Source organism: Lithobates pipiens, unplaced genomic scaffold (assembly GCF_037356315.1).
Source record: "Lithobates pipiens isolate NorthernLeopardFrog02 unplaced genomic scaffold, aLitPip1_a1.2 Scaffold_27, whole genome shotgun sequence".
NCBI lineage: Eukaryota > Metazoa > Chordata > Amphibia > Anura > Ranidae > Lithobates > Lithobates pipiens.
The window spans coordinates 18,691,445-18,711,688 of NW_027507788.1; the positions used below are offsets into that span (position 1 = coordinate 18,691,445).

Sequence of the window (20,244 nt, forward strand, 5' to 3'; positions counted from 1 at the left end):
GCTCAAGGTGATTGAATTACCTTTGAGGCTTTAAATCTTGGGAATGATCCTGACACTCATTAGAAACGAGAAAGTCCCTTAGATTAGCAATAAAACCTTCTCAACAATTCAAAAGAAGTTAAATTGATCATAATTAACTAATATTAGTTATACTATGACTTTGATAAATGAGAACATTCACAGACATATCTCTAACAAGGCTAGTATATTGAGTCAGTGTCTCACCACCAATTATATTGGGTTGATGTTCTGGTTAACAGTCAATATAGATGTTGAAGAAGCATTTTGTGTGAGCGCAGGATAGTGTCAAAGCCTCCATCTTTCTTCAGGGATTGTCATCCCAGTTTGATGTAAAAATCACTGCATTTATGCCTCTTGTGAACCAGTTGTGCTTTTAAGTTCACTAAGTGCACCTCACTATGCTTAAAGTAATATCTCTTCTTTTTAATGTGTAGGAAGGTTGTTGAGTCCAACCTGCAGAGTTTGCCCCCCTATATTGGTCCAAGCCACGAATTATGGAAATAGAATTGGTTTTGCTTAACAAACTTTCACATCTCATGTCACGTTCTTGGAAATCAACATCTGTCTTGACACATTACATCAGTGGTCATCAACCCTGTCCTCAGGGCCCATTAACAGGCCAGTTTTTATGTATTACCTTGGGGAGATGCAGACTAGAATACTGCAATCACTGAGCAGCAAATTATATCACCTGTGATGTATTTCAATTATCTTGCAAACCTGGCCTGTTAGTGGGCCCTGAGGACAGGGTTGATGACCACTGCACTACAATGATTTGAATAAAGTGATCGAGTTACCTTTGCTGCTTTAGCTCTTGGGGATGTTCCTGACAATCATTAGAACCAAGGAAGTCCCTTGGATTAGCAATAAAACCTCCTCAACAATCCAGAACAAGATCAATTGACTATGATTAATTAATATTAGCTATACTATGACTTTGATAAATGAGAACATTCACCGACATATCTCTAACAAGGCTTGTATATTGAGTCAGTGTCTCACCGCCAATTATATTGGGTTGATGTTCTGGTTAATGGTCAATATAGATGTTGAAGAAGGATTTTGTGTGAGCGCAGGATAGTGTCAAAGCCTCCATCTTTCTTCAGGGATCATCATCCCGGTTTGACATAAGTGCACCTTACTATCCTTAAAGGAATGACCCGTTTTTTTTTAATCAAATAACGTTTTATTAATTTCCAGCGGTTGCATAGGAACACAAACAGTACAGAAGTACAGCAGTAGGCGAGTAACTACATAGCTTTGCAAGAATAAGAATAGACATGTGATATGCAGTGTCATATTACAGGCGTGTGCAGTAGATATCAGTAGCTTGGGCAGTGGGGTGCTGGGGGGCAGGGGACACCAAAAGTCAGCTGCCCCTCCCACGACCCCCACGGCCCAGTATGCGCTGCCCTGCGACCTATGCAAAACACTGAACTTGTAACAGACTAAGTCCGCTATAAAAACAGGGGAGGTGAAAAGGGAAAAGACAGAAAAGAAGAAGAGAAGAAAGTGCCAGAGATCCAAGTCGCCATACCCCATCCAGGTCGCCCCTAGTCCTCCCGCAGCCGCCATCTCTCCCAGACTTGGTCAAATTCCTCCAGCCTGTCCCGTATTCTGGCAGTCAGTTTCTCCATAAGTTCTACGTCCTTTATCCTGGAATAAAGGGCTTCCATAGAGGGGGCCAGTCGGCTCTTCCAGTTGAGAGCTATTAGGCAACGAGCTGCTGTGAGGATATGTCGTAGAAGCTTCCTAGATGGCTTAGACATCTTTGGTTGGGATAAGCCAAAGAGGAAGAACTTGGGTATGAACGGGACAGAGACCTCAAATACCCGGGTAAGGAGCTGTTGGATGGATTTCCAGAAAGGGGCTATCAAAGGGCAAGTCCAGTATATATGGAACAGGGTGCCCCTGTCCTTCAGGCAGCGCCAGCAGCGATCAGAGGCGGAGGGATAAATTTTGTGGAGTACCGCTGGGGTCTGGTACCAGTGGTAGAGAATTTTATAGAAATTCTCCTTGTAAAGGGTACATAGAGAGGACTTAGCTGCCTGCCTCCACACCCCCTGCCAGGCTTCCAGCGGAAGTTCCTCACCCAACTCCCTTTCCCATCTCAACATATACTTGTGCTTGCCCCTTGTGTGAAAGTGGTGCGAGTTAAGGATGCGGTAGAGGTCTGATATCATTCCCCTGCGGTTCCGTCCCTCAAGTATAATCAGTTCGAACGGGGAGGGTGGGGAGAATTGGAGCCTCGGGGCTATGGTTTGCGCAAAATGTCTGATCTGAAGATAACTGTAGAAGGCCTGTCGGGGGAGGTCGTGTTTAGTCTGCAGCTCCGAGAAAGACAGCAGTTTTCTCGATCTGGGGGTCTACTAGATGTCCCAAGTGAAATAATCCTCGGGATGCCCAGGGCCATGACATCTGGTGGGTTAGGCTGTCCGGGAGTTTAGGGTTACAAAGAAACGAGGTCAGCACGGATGCCTCCGAGTGGAGCCTGTGCTCCCGGGAGAGTTTCCCCCAGAGCTGGGTGAGCTGGACCTTCGGCCCTAATAGCCGGTTCGTATCAATCTGTACGTCCGCTCCCCAGAGCAGGCTGTTCGGGTGCACCGGGGCTAGCCATAGCTTCTCATTCTCCGACCACTTGTTGTACGACCGTTGTGGGAACCAGGAGACTATGGCCCGGAGCTGCGCCGCTTGATAGTACCTAACCAAGTCGGGGAACGCCAGGCCGCCGTCCGAGCGCAGAGCAGTCATAACGGAGGCAGGAACCCGATGTTTTTTATAGGTCCACAGGAACTTCAGCAAGTCCTTCTGGAGCAAACGGAGGTGCGCGTAGGGGATCTGGACCGGAAGCGTCTGGAATAAGTAAAGGAGTTTGGGGAGAATTACCATTTTGATGGACGCGAGCCGCCCTATGAGCGATAGTTGGTGTGCCTTCCATTTATGGATAAGTTCCCTAATCCCCCGGTAAAGGGGGGGGGAAGTTGGCCTGATACAAAGTATGGAAGGATGGGGTGATGAAAACCCCCAAATATTTAAGGGAGGAGTTCTCCCACCTGTAGGGAAACACAGAGCGAAGGTGGGTTTCCTCCGCCAGTGGTATATGGATCGGGAGGGCCACCGACTTGGAGGCATTAATTTTATAACCCGAGATCTCCCCGTATCGTCGCAGTTCCGCATGCAGGTTGGGCAAAGACGTCCTAGGCTGGGTTAGGGTAAGAATGACATCATCCGCGAATAGAGATATTTTAAATTCCCTGTCCCGAACCAAAATTCCCCTTACGTCCGGATTGCTTCTAATGGCCTCCGCCAGGGGCTCTACACAGAGTGCAAACAGCAAAGGAGATAGCGGACAGCCCTGGCGGGTGCCATTGGCGATAGAGAAGACTGGAGACGTTGCATACGGGGTTTTAACTTGCGAGGTGGGAGTGGTGTAGAGATGTTGTATTGCGTGTAGGAAAGGACCTCGAAAGCCCGTGTGGCGTAAAGTTGCCGTCATGAATGGCCAGCTCAGGCGGTCAAATGCCTTTTCTGCGTCTAGACTCAGGACCAGGGAGGGGAGAGTGGTCTTGTTGGCTACGTCGATAAGGTCAATAATTTTCCTGGTGTTATCGCCCGCCTGTCTGTAAGGTACAAAGCCTACCTGGTCCTTATGGATCAAAGCAGGAAGAATGGCATTGAGGCGGTTCGCCAGAATTTTTGTGAAAATTTTTAAATCTGAATTTAACAGAGCAATAGGCCTATAGCTGGCACAGAGAGTCGGGTCTTTGTCTGGTTTCGGGATGACGGATATAAAGGAGGCCAGCATTTCAGTGGGGACCGGAGACCGTTGGAGAAAGGAGTTAAACAGTTTGGTCATGTGGGGGCTCAGAATAGGTAGAAATGTCTTATAATACTCGTACGGGAACCCGTCTGGCCCTGGAGATTTATGGGCTGGCAGTGCTTTCACAGTCGCTGAGAGTTCCTCATCCGTAATTAGGGCGTTAAGGTCTTGAAGGTCTGTGTCTGACAGTCTGGGCAGTGTCACGTTTTCTAAGTACCTAGTGATGCGATCAGTCAATGCGGGGGCTGGTGGATTGTGGGGTATGTCCTGCTTGTTGTAGAGATCAGTGTAAAAGGCCGCAAACGACCCATTTTTTTAATGTGTAGGAAGGTTGTTAAGTCCAACCTGCAGAGTTTGCCCCCTATATTGGTCAAAGCCATGAATTATGGAAATAGAATTTGTTTTGCTTAACAAATTTTCACATGTCATGTCACGTTTTTGGAAATCAACATCTGTCTTGACACATTACATGACCCTACAATGATTTAAATAAGGTGATTGAGTTACCTTTGAGGCTTTACCTCTTGGGGATGTTCCTGACACTCATTAAAACCAAGGATGTCCCTTGGATTAGCATTAAAACCACCTCAACAATCCAGAACAAGTTCAATTGACCATGATTAACTAATATTAGCTATACTATGACTTTAATAAATGAGAACATTCACAGACATATCTCTAACAAGGCTTGTATATTGAGTCAGTGTCTCACTGCCAATTATATTGGGTTGATGTTCTGGTTAACGGTCAATATAGATGTTGAAGAAGCATTTTGTGTGAGCGCAGGATAGTGTCAAAGCCTCCTTCTTTCTTCAGGGATCATCACCCCGGTTTGACGTTAGTGCACCTCACTATCCTTAAAGGAATGTCCCGTCTTTTTAATGTGTAGGAAGGTTGTTGAGTCCAACCTGCAGAGTTTGCCCTCCTATATCAGGCGAAGCCATGAATTATGGAAATAGAATTGGTGTTGCTTAACAAACTTTCACACCTCCTATCAGGTTCTTAGAAATCAACATCTGCCTTGACACATGACATGACCCTACAATGATTGGATTAAGGTGATTGAGTTACCATTGAGGCTTTAACTCTTTGGACTGTTCTTAACACTCATTAGAAACAAGAAGTCCCCTGGATTAGCAAAAGAACCTCTTCAACAATCTAGAACAAGTCCATTTGACCATGACTAATATTAGCCATACTATGACTTGGATGAATGAGAACATTCACAGACGTATTTCTAACAAGGCTTGTATATCGAGTCAATGTCACTCCGCCAATTATATTGGGTTGATGTTCTGGTTAACGATCAATAAAGCCTTAACCTTATAAGACACGTTCTTGGGTTAGAGCAGAAATGGCTTCCATAATGATACCCTCGTCTTAAACAGCTCATCTGTCACGCATCTCCAAAACAGGTAAAGCACAAAATAATCAAATTACCCGGCCAGTACAGGCACATTTGCTTGGTATCTCTTTCCTGATTGGCTTTTAACGCGACGCTACAGAATAAAATGGTTTATCTCAACCGGCATCGGGTTATTTTTGGAAAAAAAAAATAAAATCAAAAGAGAACAGCTAGGAATCCTAAAGCGAGAGACTAAAAATTTGATTTTCAATTCTGAGTTTTGATTCAGTTATAAGGTTTTAAGACGAGCGTTCCCAGTCTTAATCGGCATTGGACATCTGACAAGAACAAAGAACCGCAGAGGGATTTATGACATATTATCTTTATAGCGTACATCAAAATCTGCCCAATTTTTATGACATTCCTCCAAAATAGGAAAATAATGGAAAGGCGTCTCCAGACATACAGCTATTTAGGCTCTATTATATCTAATAATAGTATATAAAGTAATACGAGAGGTCGAGGTCGAAAAAAGACACCTAACCACGAGGAGAGGATATTCAACTCAGACACCAACCTAGTGGCAGGATCCAGTCCCAAAAAGCGATGTTGACTTTTCTTGTTGTTACATAGTAGGTGAGGTTGAAAAAAAGACACAAGTCCATCAAGACCAACCCATGTGTGTGATTATATGTCAGTATTAGCCCTTGTACACACAGTCGGACATTCCGACAACCAAATCCGTCTGATTTTTTCAGACGGATTTTGTCCGAAACTGTTGCATACACACGGTCGGACAAAGTTGTCGGAAAAACCAATCGTTCAGAACGTGATGACGTTATTTCGTTAGGTCGGGACTACGTTCACGCTAGTAGCCAATAGCTTTGGTGTAGGAATTTGATCTGAGCATGCGTGGCACTTTGTCCGATCGGAAATTCTCTACACATGATTGGAAGAAGTCCGATCGGATCATGTTGTCGGAAAATTTTATAGCCAAGCTGGAAAACTTGGTCCATTGGATATTCCGACGGAAACAGTCCGATGGAGCCCACACACGGTCGGATTATCCGACAACACGGTCCGATCGGACATTTTCCATCGGAATGTCCGACCGTGTGTACAAGGGTTAACATTGTATATATCTGTATGTTGTGGTCATTCAGGTGCTTATCTTAGCCCTTGTACACACGGTCGGAGATTCCGACAACCAAATCTGTCGGAGTAATTCCGACTGATTAATTCCAGAAGAGGTCCGGAAGTGATGTTGCATACACACGGTCGGACTAAGTTGTCTGAAAATCCGATTGTACATAACGTGATGACGTGATTTCGTTACGACGGGACTACGTTCAGGCTAGTAGCCAATAGCTTTGGTCTAGGAATTTGATCGGAGCATGCGTGGCACTTTGTCCGTCGGAGTAGGCTACACAAGATCGGAGTATGTCCGATAGAAGAATTTTGTTGGAAAATTTTACCGGCAAGTTGGAAAAATTGGTCTGTCGGATATTCTGACGGAAACAGTCCGATGCAGACCACACACAGTCGGAATATCCGACAAAACGGTCCGATAGGAAACATTCCGACGGAATCTCCGACCGTGTGTACAAGGGCTAATAGTTTCTTGAAACTATCAATGCCACCCACTGCGACCACCACCTGTGGAAGGGAATTCCACATCCTTGGCGCTCTTATGCCGTGTACACATGATAGGAATTTCGGCCAGCAAAAGACCGATGAGAGCTTTTCATAGTAAAATGTGACCCTGTGTATGTATCCATCGGAATTTAGCTGGCCGAATTCCCGCCAGCAAAAATTTGAGAGCATGTTCTCAATTTTCCCGACGGAAAAACTTTCTATCGGAAATTCCGATCGTGTGTATGCAATTCCGACACGCAAAAACTCACACATGCTCAGATTCGACTACGAGACGGAAGCTATTGGCTACTGGGTATTGAACTTCCTTTTTCTAGTACTGTCGTACGTCACTGCGTTCTTGACGGTCGGAATTTGGTGTGACCATATGTGTAGGCAAGACAGCTTGAGCAAAGGTAAAATAAATAAGGAAAAAAAACATTTTAAACACGCCCCGTCCCGCCAAGCTCGTGTGCAGAAGCGACCGCATACGTGAGTAGCGCTCGCATATAAAAGCGGTGTTCAAACCACACACGTGAGGTATCGCCGCGATCTGTAGAGCGAGAGCAATAATTCTAGCTCTAGACCTCCTCTGTAACTCAAAACATGCAACCTTTAGAACGTTTTTAATGTCACCTATGAAGATTTTTTTAAGGGTAAAAGTTTGTCGCCATTCAACGAGCGGGCGCAATTTTGAAGCGTGACATGTTGGGTATCAATTTACTCGGCCTAACATTATCTTTCACAATATAAAAAAAAGATGGGCTAACTTTACTGTTGTCTTATTTTATTGATTCAAAAATTTGTATTTTTTTTCCAAAAAAAAAGAAGTGCGCTTGTAAGACCGCTGTGCATTTACCAAAAACACGTAGCAGAACACATATTGGCCTAAATTATGGAGGAAATTAGATTTTTTGAGAAAAAGAAAAAAGGCGGGACTTTATACGAAGCACGCAGTCAATAGTAAGGGGGTCAAGAAATGATATATTTATTATAAAACTTGATGAAAAATTCCATACAAATAGGTACATGGGTCACAAAAATTCATCTATATTACATATATTTATATTATATCGGTATTACACATTGCATATACAAAGGCTCGTAGTTCATCTATATTACATATATCAGTATTGTATCAGTATTACACTTTGCATGTACAGAGGCTCTACGCGTTTCGTAGAGTATTTATATCCACTCTTCAGGAGCAACAATGTGTGTTATCTGAAACGAAGCATAATAAGTCAAATTTTTTGGGGTACAACGTCGTACGACCGCAAAATTGTCAGTTAAACTTATGCAGTGCCGTATCGTAAAAAAAAAAAATGGCCTGGTCATTAAGGTGGAGAGGGGTAAACCTTTCCGGGGCTGGAGTGGTTAAAGTGACATAATTACTAGCTTAAGGTTGGATTTTGCTCAAACAAAACATTGGATACATTTACAGCTGGAAATTGCATGTTGCCAAATATTCGGCGTCCTCCATATCTGATTAATTGTTTGGGCAAAACAGACGTCACATGTCCATCGATATCCAATGATTGTCCCCAAAAAAAAATATGATTGTGATGTACGATTGGAACCGCCGAATGAAATCCTGGATGTGATGTCACACATAGGGGAATAATGACGTCATTAAATGATTTTTCAGAAAATCTGTAAAGGTTGCAAATGACATCATTAAAATCTAACTACAGGGAGGTAATAAAAAGACACTAAACAATGCAGCTCTGTATTGTGCTTTAATGAAGTTCTAGCAGTTCAAAGCGATAATGAATCCAAAAGCAAACATTTATTATAGTCTAGCTCACCAATTCTTAGATGTGATGGCTGCATTCCTTTTCTTTTTTAACGAAGCCAATACTTTGCAGTGCAATTTGCATGAGTATAAAACAAAGGGGTGCAAATCGCTACAAATACTGTAGCTGCTGACTTTTAATATTAGGACACCTACCTGTCCTGGAATCCAGTCAGGCCCGGACTGGGACAAGAAACAGGCCCAGACATTTTCAACTGGGCGGCAGCCCAATCCCTGGGGGTGGGGGGGGGTGTGGGAGTAGGTTGGAGATGTGGGGCGGGCGTTCACAGGGGTGATTGGTGACCAATCCTATTCAGGTGCCCGTCTCCTTTTAATTACAGCAGCGGGGGTTGTTTTTGAAGCGCCTGATTAGAGCCATAGGCTCTAGAAGGCGTCAAAAAAGGTGACCGGCGAGCGCCATGCTGGGCGCTCGCAGGTCGCTCAGCTGTGTTAGAAAAGCGAATGAATATTCGCTTTCCTAACACTAAACCGCCTCTCTGCCAATCAAGTGCTCGGATCTGTTACCCATCACCTGATTGGCTGAAACAACAGGCGCTGTGATTGGACACCTATTAGACGTCCAATCATAGCAGAGGATGGGAGAAGACATTGAGGAGCTGTCCCACCGCCACTGAGACAGGGTAAGTACAGACGGTGGGCGGGGGGGGGGGCACACTGGCAGCATTTGATATGGCATAGTGAGGCTGCGTTTGATGGGGCACAGTGGGAGAATTTGATGGGGCACAATGAGGCTGCATTTGATGGGGCACAGTGAGGCTGCATTTAATGGGTACAATGAGGCTGCATTTAATGGGCACAGTGGCTGCATATGATGGGCACAGCGGCTGCATAAGATGGGCACAGTGGCTGCATAAGATGGGCACAATAGCTGCATAAGATGGGCACAGTGGCTGCATAAGATGGGCACAGTGGCTGCATAAGATGGGCACAGTAGCTGTATTTGATGGGGCACAGTGGCAACATTTGATATGGCACAGTGGCTGCACTTGATGGGCACAGTGGCTGCACTTGATGGGCACAGTGAAGCTGCATTTGATGGGCACAGTGAGGCTGCATTCGATGGGCACAGTGAGGCTGAATTTTATGGGCACAGTGGCTGCATAAGATGGGCACAGTGGCTGCATAAGATGGGCACAGTGGCTGCATAAGATGGGCACAGTAGCTGTATTTGATGGGGCACAGTGGCAGCATTTGATATGGCACAGTGGCTGTGTTTGATGGGCACAGTGGCTGCAATTGATGGGCACAGTGGTGGCAATTGATGGACACAGTGATGGCGTTTGATGGTACAGTGAGGCTGCAAATGATGGGCTTCTTTTCAGAATTTTCAGTTTGTTTGCGCCCCCCCCAAAAATTTTGAGCATCAGGCACCACTGCCCGGCTCCTCGAGTGAACTGGTAAGTGGTCTAAACATACACTCATCACTAGCAGCCTAGGTCTAAGCAGAAATAAGATTGAGTTTTGGACGGACACTTTACATTTTAGGGATTTGGTGGAGTTCTATCAATACATGGACTAGGTTAGTGGAGAGTGAGTACTTACTTACACATGTGCCAGGCTCATTGGCTTTTACATCTTTTTATTACTGCAAAAAAACAAAAAACAAAACAAAAAAAAGATTAATAAACAATAATATAACAAAGTATTGTTAAGTTAGCTGAGGTTCTGGGCTTTCAGGTTCCTCTGAGGAGCACTACACCGTGGTAAGCAGCAAGGACAGCATCACACAGAGGAGATGAAGGAACGTCCATTCCCTGATCTCCTCTGTGACGAATTAAATAGGAACTGCAGTCATAATTTTTAATAAAACATCTTTGCCATTCTGAAGCTTCCCTCCCACCACTTTGCATATTATTTTATATATACTGTGATTCTGTACTTGACAAATATGCTGCATAAATCTCCCTCCACTGAGTCTAGCCGCAGCCATTGTAACTGTGGGCAGCTGAAGCTGCTGCCCGTTCACTTCCTGGATTTACACAGACACACAGAGGCACACCTCCATCTCTGCAGCTCTCATTGGCCCTCTTATGTCTCACCACCCTCTCCCTTCCTGGCAAACTCTCACAAGAGTGAGAGAGAGAGAGCTGTGCACGATGTCATAATCCTAGGCTAATGACCAGACAAGAAAAAGAAAGTGGGCTGTATAAAGGATTCACAGGCGGAAAAAAAAAGTGTTTTACTATCCAAAGTTAAAACAACGAGGGCAGAAGATTTAATAGATGGAAAGTTGAAAAAATAACTGAAGTTCCGCTTTAAAGTAGAGGGCCACCCTAAAATAAAAAATAGAATTAATATTCTTAAATAAAATTTGAAAAAAAAATTAGAATTAATTTTTTTAACTTACCTAAAACCCCTGTCTTCCTAATCTGCCTCTCCCTATTCCGCAGCGCTTCGTCCTCTTCGGCGAGCTTCCCTGTTGCCTTCCGGGACATGTGTGTGTGTCCCAGAAAACAACGGGGCCATTCACAAAGCACCGCGCGACTCGCTCATGCGCAGTAGGAAACGGGCAGTGAAGCCGCAAGGCTCCACTGCCTGTTTCCCTTCGTTAAGATGGCGGCGCCTTAGCCGATTAGATGGACGGACAGGTAAGTGTCCTTATTAAAAATTAGCAGCTACAGTGTTTGTAGCTGCTGACTTTTAACAAAAAAAAAAAAAAACGCAGCCTGAACGCCCCTTTAAGCTGCTTATCTGGCCAGGGAAGCAGCTAACCAAACACACTCTGTGCTTGGTTAGCTATGTTAGAGGGCAGGGAGACACTGGGGGTCTCCTGATGTCTCCATAAAGATGACCTGCCACCTGCTCAAAGCTATCACGGGGGGGGGGGGGGGGACATGTTAGTCCCCTTGTGATAGCAATAAAGTCAAATGTAAAAAAAAAAAGTGTAAATTTTTTTTTTTTTAAGTGGAGTTCTACTATAATGCAATAAAGCAACAAATGATGGGGATGGACCTACCTGTGAGAGGTACGGCAATTGTAAGGCCGAAGACGAGGCTTAATTTAAGGATATTTAGGTATTCTACAAGCTGGTACGCCATGGCTTCGTACTTTGGAATATCTGAAAGTAAAATTGAAAAACAGATGTGATCCTCTAATAGAGAGCAGCCAATATAAGGTTAGGAACATCTCCAGGGTGGAATAACTCTTTTACATTGGGGGGGAGCCGTCGCTTTAACCACTTAAGGACCGCGCCTATTTTTTAGACTCTGTGTTTACAAGTTAAAAATCTTTTTTTTTTTTTTTTCCTCGAAAATTACTTCCATTTATAACTTCCATGATCGAAAGAACTAAAATACAATAAATGAAAGGGCGCCAGGGACAGTAGGGCTGCAGGAGAACTAGATGGCGCTGTTCTCCAGCCAGGAAATGAGGCGGGTTCCATAGGACTTGATATATATTATAAATTAAATAAAATACAAACAATAGTGTTTAGAAAAAAAAATAAAGTGCAGCGCTTTTTTATTATTTTTTTTTCTTTGCATTTCTGTGCCCACACTGCCCAGTATCTGGGTTATGGTGTTCAGCTGCTGGTAGTTAAAGCGGAGGTCCACCCTAAAATGGACCTCCGCTCATCGGAATCCCCCCCCCCCCTCCGGCGCCACAATCGGCACCTTTCAGGGGGGAGGGGGGTGCAGTTACCTGGATAATCCAGGTAACTGCACCCACTTCCGGGCTAGCTCTCTGCGGAACGGGCGTACGTTACGCCCCCGTTCCGCAAGCGCCCGCCCCCTTCAGCAAGTGCCCCGCTGCCTGCTGGGAAACACACAGCTCCCAGAGGCAGCGGGGACCGTCCGGATTGCGCTGCGCGGCTCGCGCATGCGCAGTAGGGAACCGGGAAATGAAGCCGAAAGGCTCCATTTCCTGATTCCCATACCCAAGATGGCGGCGGGACCCGGCAGCCGAGCGAGCGATCGGCTTCGGGTGCCGACATCGCGGTGCCGACATCGCGGTGCCAAGTCAGCAGCTGCAGTATTTGTAGCTGCTGGCTTTTAAAAAAAAAAAAAAAAAAACGCGGAGTCCCGGTGGACTCCCGCTTTAAGTTTAACTGAGCGCAGATATTTATCTACTTACAAACAATATTAATTGTTATTCAAACAATAACATTTGTTGAAATTGGCTTTTTACATGAAAATAAGCTCAGATCTTGACTAATTTTTTTTTTTAATATTTTATTTATTTATTTTTTTACAATAGGGACGCATTCATAAATTTTGTACAAAAGGTGGAATATGCCTTTAAGCTACTAAAGAACACGTGTACTGACCGTGCACATTCGTGTATTGATCTGCTGCCATCTAGAGGCAGATCCTGAAAGTTACTTCAGGCAGGTGTTTAGGCTGAGCCCAAAGTGGGTTCTATTCACCGTAATCGCGGGAGGGATGGGAGCATTAATTACCGTATAAGACCAGCAGACAAAGATAGCATGTCCATAGCACACGATATGGGGCTTATTCAATAAAACAGTGCAAGGAACAAACAATTCCAAAAGGAAAGTACTTAGAAATGCTTTATAATATTTAAATGTATCTATTTATTTGTATATACATATCTATAATTTGAATATAGATAGATAGATAGATAGATAGATAGATAGATAGATAGATAGATAGATAGATAGATAGATAGATAGATAGATAGATATCTAGCTATATATATAAATATATATATATATATACACACACACAAACCTATAGCAGCTTTTCAGAAATTATTCTATCAGCAAAAGCACGGTGTACTAAAAACCATTTACATTTTTATTTTGAAATAAAATTATAATTTTTCTTTTTTGCCTCTCAGTGTTGCTGAACTCTTCCAGCCTCTTCTAGCTACTTAAAAAAACAAAGCCATATGATTTTTTTTTGATTTTTTTATTTAATTTTGCAATAAGGGTGCATTTATAAATTTTATAGAGACGATGGAATATTCCTTAAAGCTACATCAGTTGCACCTTCCTCTAATGATCTGCTGCCATCTTATGAATGGCTCAAACTAATTTTGCCTATGAATTGTGAAATTTAAAGATATAGTCCACCTTTTAAAAAAAAAAAAAAAAATAATAATAAATCACCCAACAATAAAAAAACAAAAAACAAATATGTGCATAACTAAAGGCAAAATGTTACAAATGCAAAGGAAAGTACTTATAAATGCTATGTATTTTAAATATAAATATTTTACAGCAAAGAAGCATTTATTTTTATTTTTTTACAGAGCTGAAACCCAATAACCCAATTTGCTATTAGTTGAATTAAATATAAACCTAATTTCAAATGTTTTTATTTATTTTATTTTCCTCCTCTTTATATATACAGTATATATATATATATATATATATATATATATATAGTTTGAGTATATCCATTTATTTGTATATACGTACTTATAATTTGAATATATTTATATATACACAAACCTATAGCAAGTTTTCAGAATCTATTCTATCACAGAAGCATGGTGTATTAAAAACAAATACTTTTTTTTTTTAAATAAAATACTTGTTTTTCTTTTTGTTCTTTTTTGCCTCTCAGTTTTGCTGAACTCTTCCAGCCTCTTCTAGCTACTTAAAAAAAAACAAAGCCATATGATTTTTTTTGGTGCATTTCCGCCTTTTATTTTTCAATGTTTTTATTTATTTATTTATTTTTGCAATAAGGTTGCAAGCTACATCAGCACCTTCCTCTATTGATCTACTGCCATCTTATGAATGACCCAAACTAATTTGGCCTCTGAATTGTGAAATTTAAAAAGAGATAGTCCACATTTAATAAAAAAATATAATAATAATAATAATAAATGTTCCAACAATAATAATAATAATAACTTTTTCAACAACCTGAATTTGTATTTTTGCTTTTTATTTTTCAATTGTTAAATGATGTTTTTCATACATCAGTGTTCGAATAGGTACCTTAACTTGCCTTAATTAATCGTATCAAGCTTTAACAAACCTTTGATTGTGAAAAAAATAAATAAATAAATAAATAAATAAATAAAATGTGTGTGTGTGACTAAAGGCAAAATTTTATTTTTATTTTTTGGATAGAGTGGAGAGGGATTAGAACCCCTGTCAGTTTTTTTTTATTGCTGTCAGTGCCACTGGTTAGGGAGATTCACCCTCTCTATTTTCACCAAAAGTAAAAGAAAATCCCGAATCTTGGGATGTCTCCAGAACAGGAATAGAGGGGAAATGTTCCAATTGGGAACACTAGGACAACGTCACTTTGGAGGGATTTCCTGTTTGGCTTTGGGACTAGAAGTGAAGGAAAATCTCCCCAATGGGACACAGCAAAAAACTCCTGACAGGGGTTATTATTAGCAGGTTATTGAATAATTGTGAGCTGGAAGTTTCTTGTTTTGGCAATTAGCTTTACTTTCATGGAGAAATATATTACATGCCTTTTATCACCATGGAACAGGAAGTGAACACAAACAAGTGCATATAACACAAGGAAGGTACTTCCTCTGATTACCTTACTATAGATAACACACTATTATACTACAGTGCCACCTGCTGGATAGATAGGTATAATGCATATACACAGTCACAGTATGTAAGCAGATTGCTGTTGTTTTTCCAACAGTTATAAACCCCCCCCAATCTCTAGATTTAGCTAAATTCATGCAGGTGAAATGCGTTGGACTTCTGCCTCCTTTGCATCGCATCCCCGCGTTGGTATGTAGGGTCGGGGGTCCTGGATTGTGATGCCGTTTCATGTTACCCCCTAAATGTGGGTTTAATGTGACACATGGCCCCAAAGGAAAATTTTGATGGACTTCGATAAAAGACCAAAGTGGTAATTTTACAGATAAATAAACGAAAATTTCGGTAAAATCAATTTTTTTTTTTTACGCCCCAGTCTATGAATGCAGCACTTACCATGGGAGAAGCTGGCGTAGAGCGGCTCTGCAAGAGAAAGGTGGTTGACCATGCAGCGTATCTCCAGCCGCTGCAGTTGGAATCCTGCTGGGAGGACGAGAGGGAGGTCAGCCTGAGCAACGCCTTGCTGGGACTTCCATATCCGTAGGGGACCCATTCCTGGAAGGGAGAGATCAGTGCTGTTCCAGCTCATGGTGATGTCACCAGGGTAGAATCCAGAAGTCCTGCAGGTCAGGGTCATCCCTTCCTCGCTATTTGTTGTCACCTTTAGGTAAATTTCTGGCTGCGATGGACGAGCTGTTAAAAATAAAAAATAATAGCAACAGTTTAGGTCCCAAAGGTCTTCTGGAACCTCTTGTGCAACATCAGCTAGACCAGTGATTCTCAACCAGGGTTCTGTGGAACTCTAGGGTTCCTCCAAAGGTTGCTAGGGGTTCCTTCAGCATTCGGCAATTTCCACCTCTCAGATAAGTTCCCATAGACACCATTGATCTTTTTAGCTATCTGTAAGGAGGTAATTCTTCCCAATGACCACAAGTGTAAGGACCATTCTTCCCACTGACCATCACACTAATGTATCATGAGTTGTAGATTTCTAATTTTTAGCAGGGGGTTCCCCCGAGACCGGAGAACTATTTCAAGGGTTCCTCTGTGTTGAAAAGGTTGAGAAAAGCTGAGCCAGAGTCTTGCAGCTGAACTCTAATTTTGGTGTGTAGCCCTTTAAAGCCCAACTAAACTTTCAGTTTAAAGGGTTAGATCATGTAACATGAAGCATGGTCAGATACAGCACCCCCCCCCCTACATTTAATGCCCTCCTCCCCCACTTTTATGTATTGCTTATGTCTTGTGTTATACTGCTTGAGGTTATAATTTTTTTTCTGTAGTATGCTGACATCTAGTGGTGGTTTTGGGATACTACACTTGTTTACTATCGATTTTGGTAGCTTCCTCTGTTCTCCCCTACTGTTTAGTGTCAGTTATTTTATCTTAGACAGTTTGTTTTCCATAGTCACAACCTGAGTAGAAAAGGCAGCATATTGCAGAAAAGGACCCTTGTTTGGAAGCAGTGGCCTCTCAGCAGAGCTCGGACAAACCCCCTACTGCATAGCTCCCAACTGTCCCTGATTTCGAGGGACTGTCCCTGATTTCGAGCAATGTCCCTCTGTCCCTCTTTCCTCCTCATTCGTCCCTCATTTTGGTCTGATCTATATAGTTGTATATAAAATGCACTTTTTATCTTTCAAAAAGTGTTTCTCAGAGCTAAACCTTTCATCCGATTTCTAAATTTCTGCATTTGTAGATTTTAAAAGCCAATATAAAAAGGAATAGTAGAGGTAAAAAAAAGCCCTTGTGGATTTAATTAACCTTTTTTTTTGTTGGTTAATTCTCCTTTGAGAGGGAGTGGCAGGGGGTGTGTCCTATGCCTACATACATTTGCTGGTAGGTGTCCCTCATTCCCATCTCAAAATGTTGGGAGGTGTGCTACTGAGTCAGAGCTGATTGCAGAGGTATAGGTTTAACTTAAAGAGGTTGTAAACCCTTAAAGAGGAAGTAAACCCTGATGGTTTTACTTCCTCTTTGATTTCCTGAAAAGGTAAAGCATAATGGACTACTGTGCATCGCATAGTAGTCCATTATGTGTCACTTACCTGACACAGGAGCCAGCGAAGTCACCGCTGTCCCCTGTATTTCCGAGCATCCATCTTCTCAGTGGGTTTTGCTGCTCCGGCGCAGCAATGACGTCACTCCTGCGCATGCGCACGGGAGCCGACACTCGCGGCATATCGCCGCGATCTGCGGCTTACCCAGTGCGCCTGCATGCCGCTGTCTATGGCGCATGCGCCGTAGACAGCGGTGCCTGTCTTCAGGTAAATATCTCCTAAACCGTATAGATTTAGGAGATATTTCTTGGACCTACAGGTAAGTCTTAATCTAGGCTTACATGTAGGTCAAAGTGGTTTGTAAGGGTTTACAAACACTTTAAGGTTTTCCACCTTAATGCATTCCATGCATTAAGGTGAAAAACCTCCTGTGATGCAGCTGCCCCCCCCCCCCAAGAGCCCCCCTTTTACTTACCTGAACCTGGTCTTCCCAGCGACAGGGATGAGTACAGCAGCTCCAGCTGGTGTCTCGGGTCCTGATTGGATAGATTGATAGTAGTGCAGACATTGGCTCCCAGCTGCTGTCAATCAAATCCAATGACGCTGGAGCCAGGGTGGAGGGGCCCAGCCCTGCTATGTCAACAGACGCAGCAGCAGGACACGAGAGCTCTCCCGCACAAGTGTCCTGAGGGACAGCGGCTCTTCAACGGGGCACTCGAGAAGAGGAGGAGCCAGGAGCTCCGCTCAGGGACCCCAGATGGTTTTGCACTCTATGCAAAATCAACTGCACAGAGGAGGTAAGCATGACAATTTTGTTAACAAAAAAAAACTTTAGTTATTCTTTAAAGTGGTTGTAAACCCTTACAAACCACTTTGACCTACAGGTAAGCCTAGATTAAGGCTTACCTGTAGGTCCAAGAAATATCTCCCAAACCTATACGGTTTAGGAGATATTTGCCCGAAGACGGGCACCGCTATGTACAGCGCATGCGCCGTAGACAGCGGCGCGCAGGAGCACTGAGCGGGGCATCGTCGATGACGGCAATGCCGCAAGTCTCGGCTCCCGTGCGCATGCGCGTTAGTGACGTCATCGCTGCTCCGGCAAATCACAGCGCCGGAGCAGCGAGACCCACGGAGACCCACCAAGAAGATGGACGCTCGGAACTACAAGGGACAGCGGTGACTTCGCTTTCTCCTGTGTCAGGTAAGTGACACATAATGGACTACTATGCGATGCATAGTAGTCCATTATGCTTTGCCTTTACAGGGAATGAAAGAGGAAGTAAACTCATCAGGGTTTACTTCCTCTTTAAGGCTTATTTTACTGCTCCCCAACCTACACGTCAGGTTGGGGAGCAGTAAAACCCTGCAGTTGAGCCATGCTTTTACCGCCTCTCGACTGATATCCCCCTTAGCGGCAGAGTCCAATGAGACATGTACACATGACACATGTACACCGAGATGATGTCAGATTGTGACGAAACGCAGGTAGGGAGCTTGACGCTCTGACGTCATCGAGCTCTACTCAGTGAACAGGTGTTTGTTTGCTGGCCGGCTGTGTTTTATGATCGTTTTTATCTTCTATTCTGTAAGTGTAATCTTTTAAACCCATTAAATCCTTTTGGTACACTATAGAGTATTTCTTTATATTTTGTGGGTAACGCCTAACCTCTTCCCTTGGTGGTTGATGCTCGAGTCTCCCGGGCTATTTGGTGCTCAGTGCAAGCCATTTCCCATCACTATATGTTTGGACTATTTATTCATATTCTACATATTTTATAGTGCTGCTACCTTGTATTGTGTAGACATGTACACATGGCTTGCGTCGCGCCATGAATTATACCTCCTGTCACTTTCGGCGAGCATATCGCCCACTGAACCTGGCTCATTCCGGTGAATGGGGCCACTCTTCAAGCGCCCGTGGTTGTGGGGGGGGCTAGTGCAGCTATCAAGGGCTTAAAGTGGTTGTAAACCTTTACAATGCACTTTGACCTACAGGTAAGCCTAGATTAAGGCTTACCTGTAGGTCCAAGAAATATCTCAGTGGCGGAGCAGCGAGACCCACCGAGAAGATGGATGCGCCGGACTACAGGGGACAGCGGTGACTTCGCTGGCTCCTGTGTCAGGTAAGTGACACATAATGGGCTACTATGTGATGCATAGTAGTCCATTATGCTTTACCTTTGCAGGGAATGAAAGAGGAAGTAAACTCATCAGGGTTTATTTCCTCTTTAAAGCAGATGGTAAAGAGATGCTACTGCGCCTCCCCAACGCCAGTGTCAAATGCTCTCCTGAAAACCTGAAAAACAATCCAAACCTAGTGTGCTCTGCAGAGAGACCGCTGCTTTCCCACATAGAGCAAGGGTCCCTCTCTGCAGCATGCTGGCAGTGGACAGGCTTTTCAACTTGGGCTGTGGCTGCTTACCATAGAAAACAACGGCATGTATTTTAAACTACAGTAATAGTCCTTTTGGACTTTTTTTTTTACCTGCAGCTAGCATACCCTATTTCCCTGAAAATAAGACCTTTAGGCCCCTTTCACGCTGGGGCAGTGCGGGCGCCAGAGGTAAAGCGCCGATATTTTTAGCGGCGCTTTACCGTCGTTTTAGCGGCGGTCTGCGGTTTTAACCCCGCTAGCGGCCGAAACAGGGTTGAAACCGCCCGCAAAGCGCTGCTGCAACGCTTTGCCAGCAGTATAGCCACGCTGCCCCATTGATTTCAATGGGTAGGAGCAGTTTAGGAGCGGTGGATACAGCGCTCCTTTCACCGCTCCAAAGATGCAGCTAGCAGGACTTTTTTCACCGTCCTGCCAGCGCACCGCTCCAGTGTGAAAGCCCTCCGGCTTTCACACTGGAGTGAAAGGGGCTGTTTTTTTAAGGGGCTGCACAGGCGCTATTCTTAGCGCTGTAGCGCCTGAAAACTACCCCAGTGTGAAAGGGGCCATAGTGATTGTCGGTGATGGCTGCAATATAAGCCCTACCCCCCAAATAAGCCCTAGTTAAAGTCCTTGTAGGTCTTATATTCAGGGTAGGGATTATTTTTGGGGAAACAGGGTAGGGCTTATTTGGGGGGGGGTAGGGCTTATATTGCAGCCACCAACAATCACACTAGGTCTTATTTTCGGGGGAAACA

General features: G+C 43.7%; 1 protein-coding gene across 2 annotated transcripts in view; it reads right to left on the reverse strand.

The window, feature by feature from the left end:
- Positions 1-7,790: 7,790 nt before the first annotated feature.
- LOC143933610 (natural cytotoxicity triggering receptor 3-like) overlaps positions 7,791-20,244 on the reverse strand; it is a 24,657-nt gene continuing 12,203 nt past the window's right edge. Inside the window, exons 3-6 of one of the 2 annotated variants that reach the window (XM_077456558.1) lie at positions 15,512-15,808; positions 11,591-11,692; positions 10,181-10,219; positions 7,791-8,471 (exon numbers count right to left, since the gene is read on the reverse strand). In XM_077456558.1, the coding sequence (XP_077312684.1) occupies positions 10,194-10,219; positions 11,591-11,692; positions 15,512-15,808 (425 nt within the window). In that variant the 3' untranslated portion in view covers positions 7,791-8,471; positions 10,181-10,193. Of the gene's footprint in view, positions 8,472-10,176; positions 10,220-11,590; positions 11,693-15,511; positions 15,809-20,244 lie in introns of both variants that reach the window. The other variant, XM_077456557.1, reaches the window with a different exon arrangement.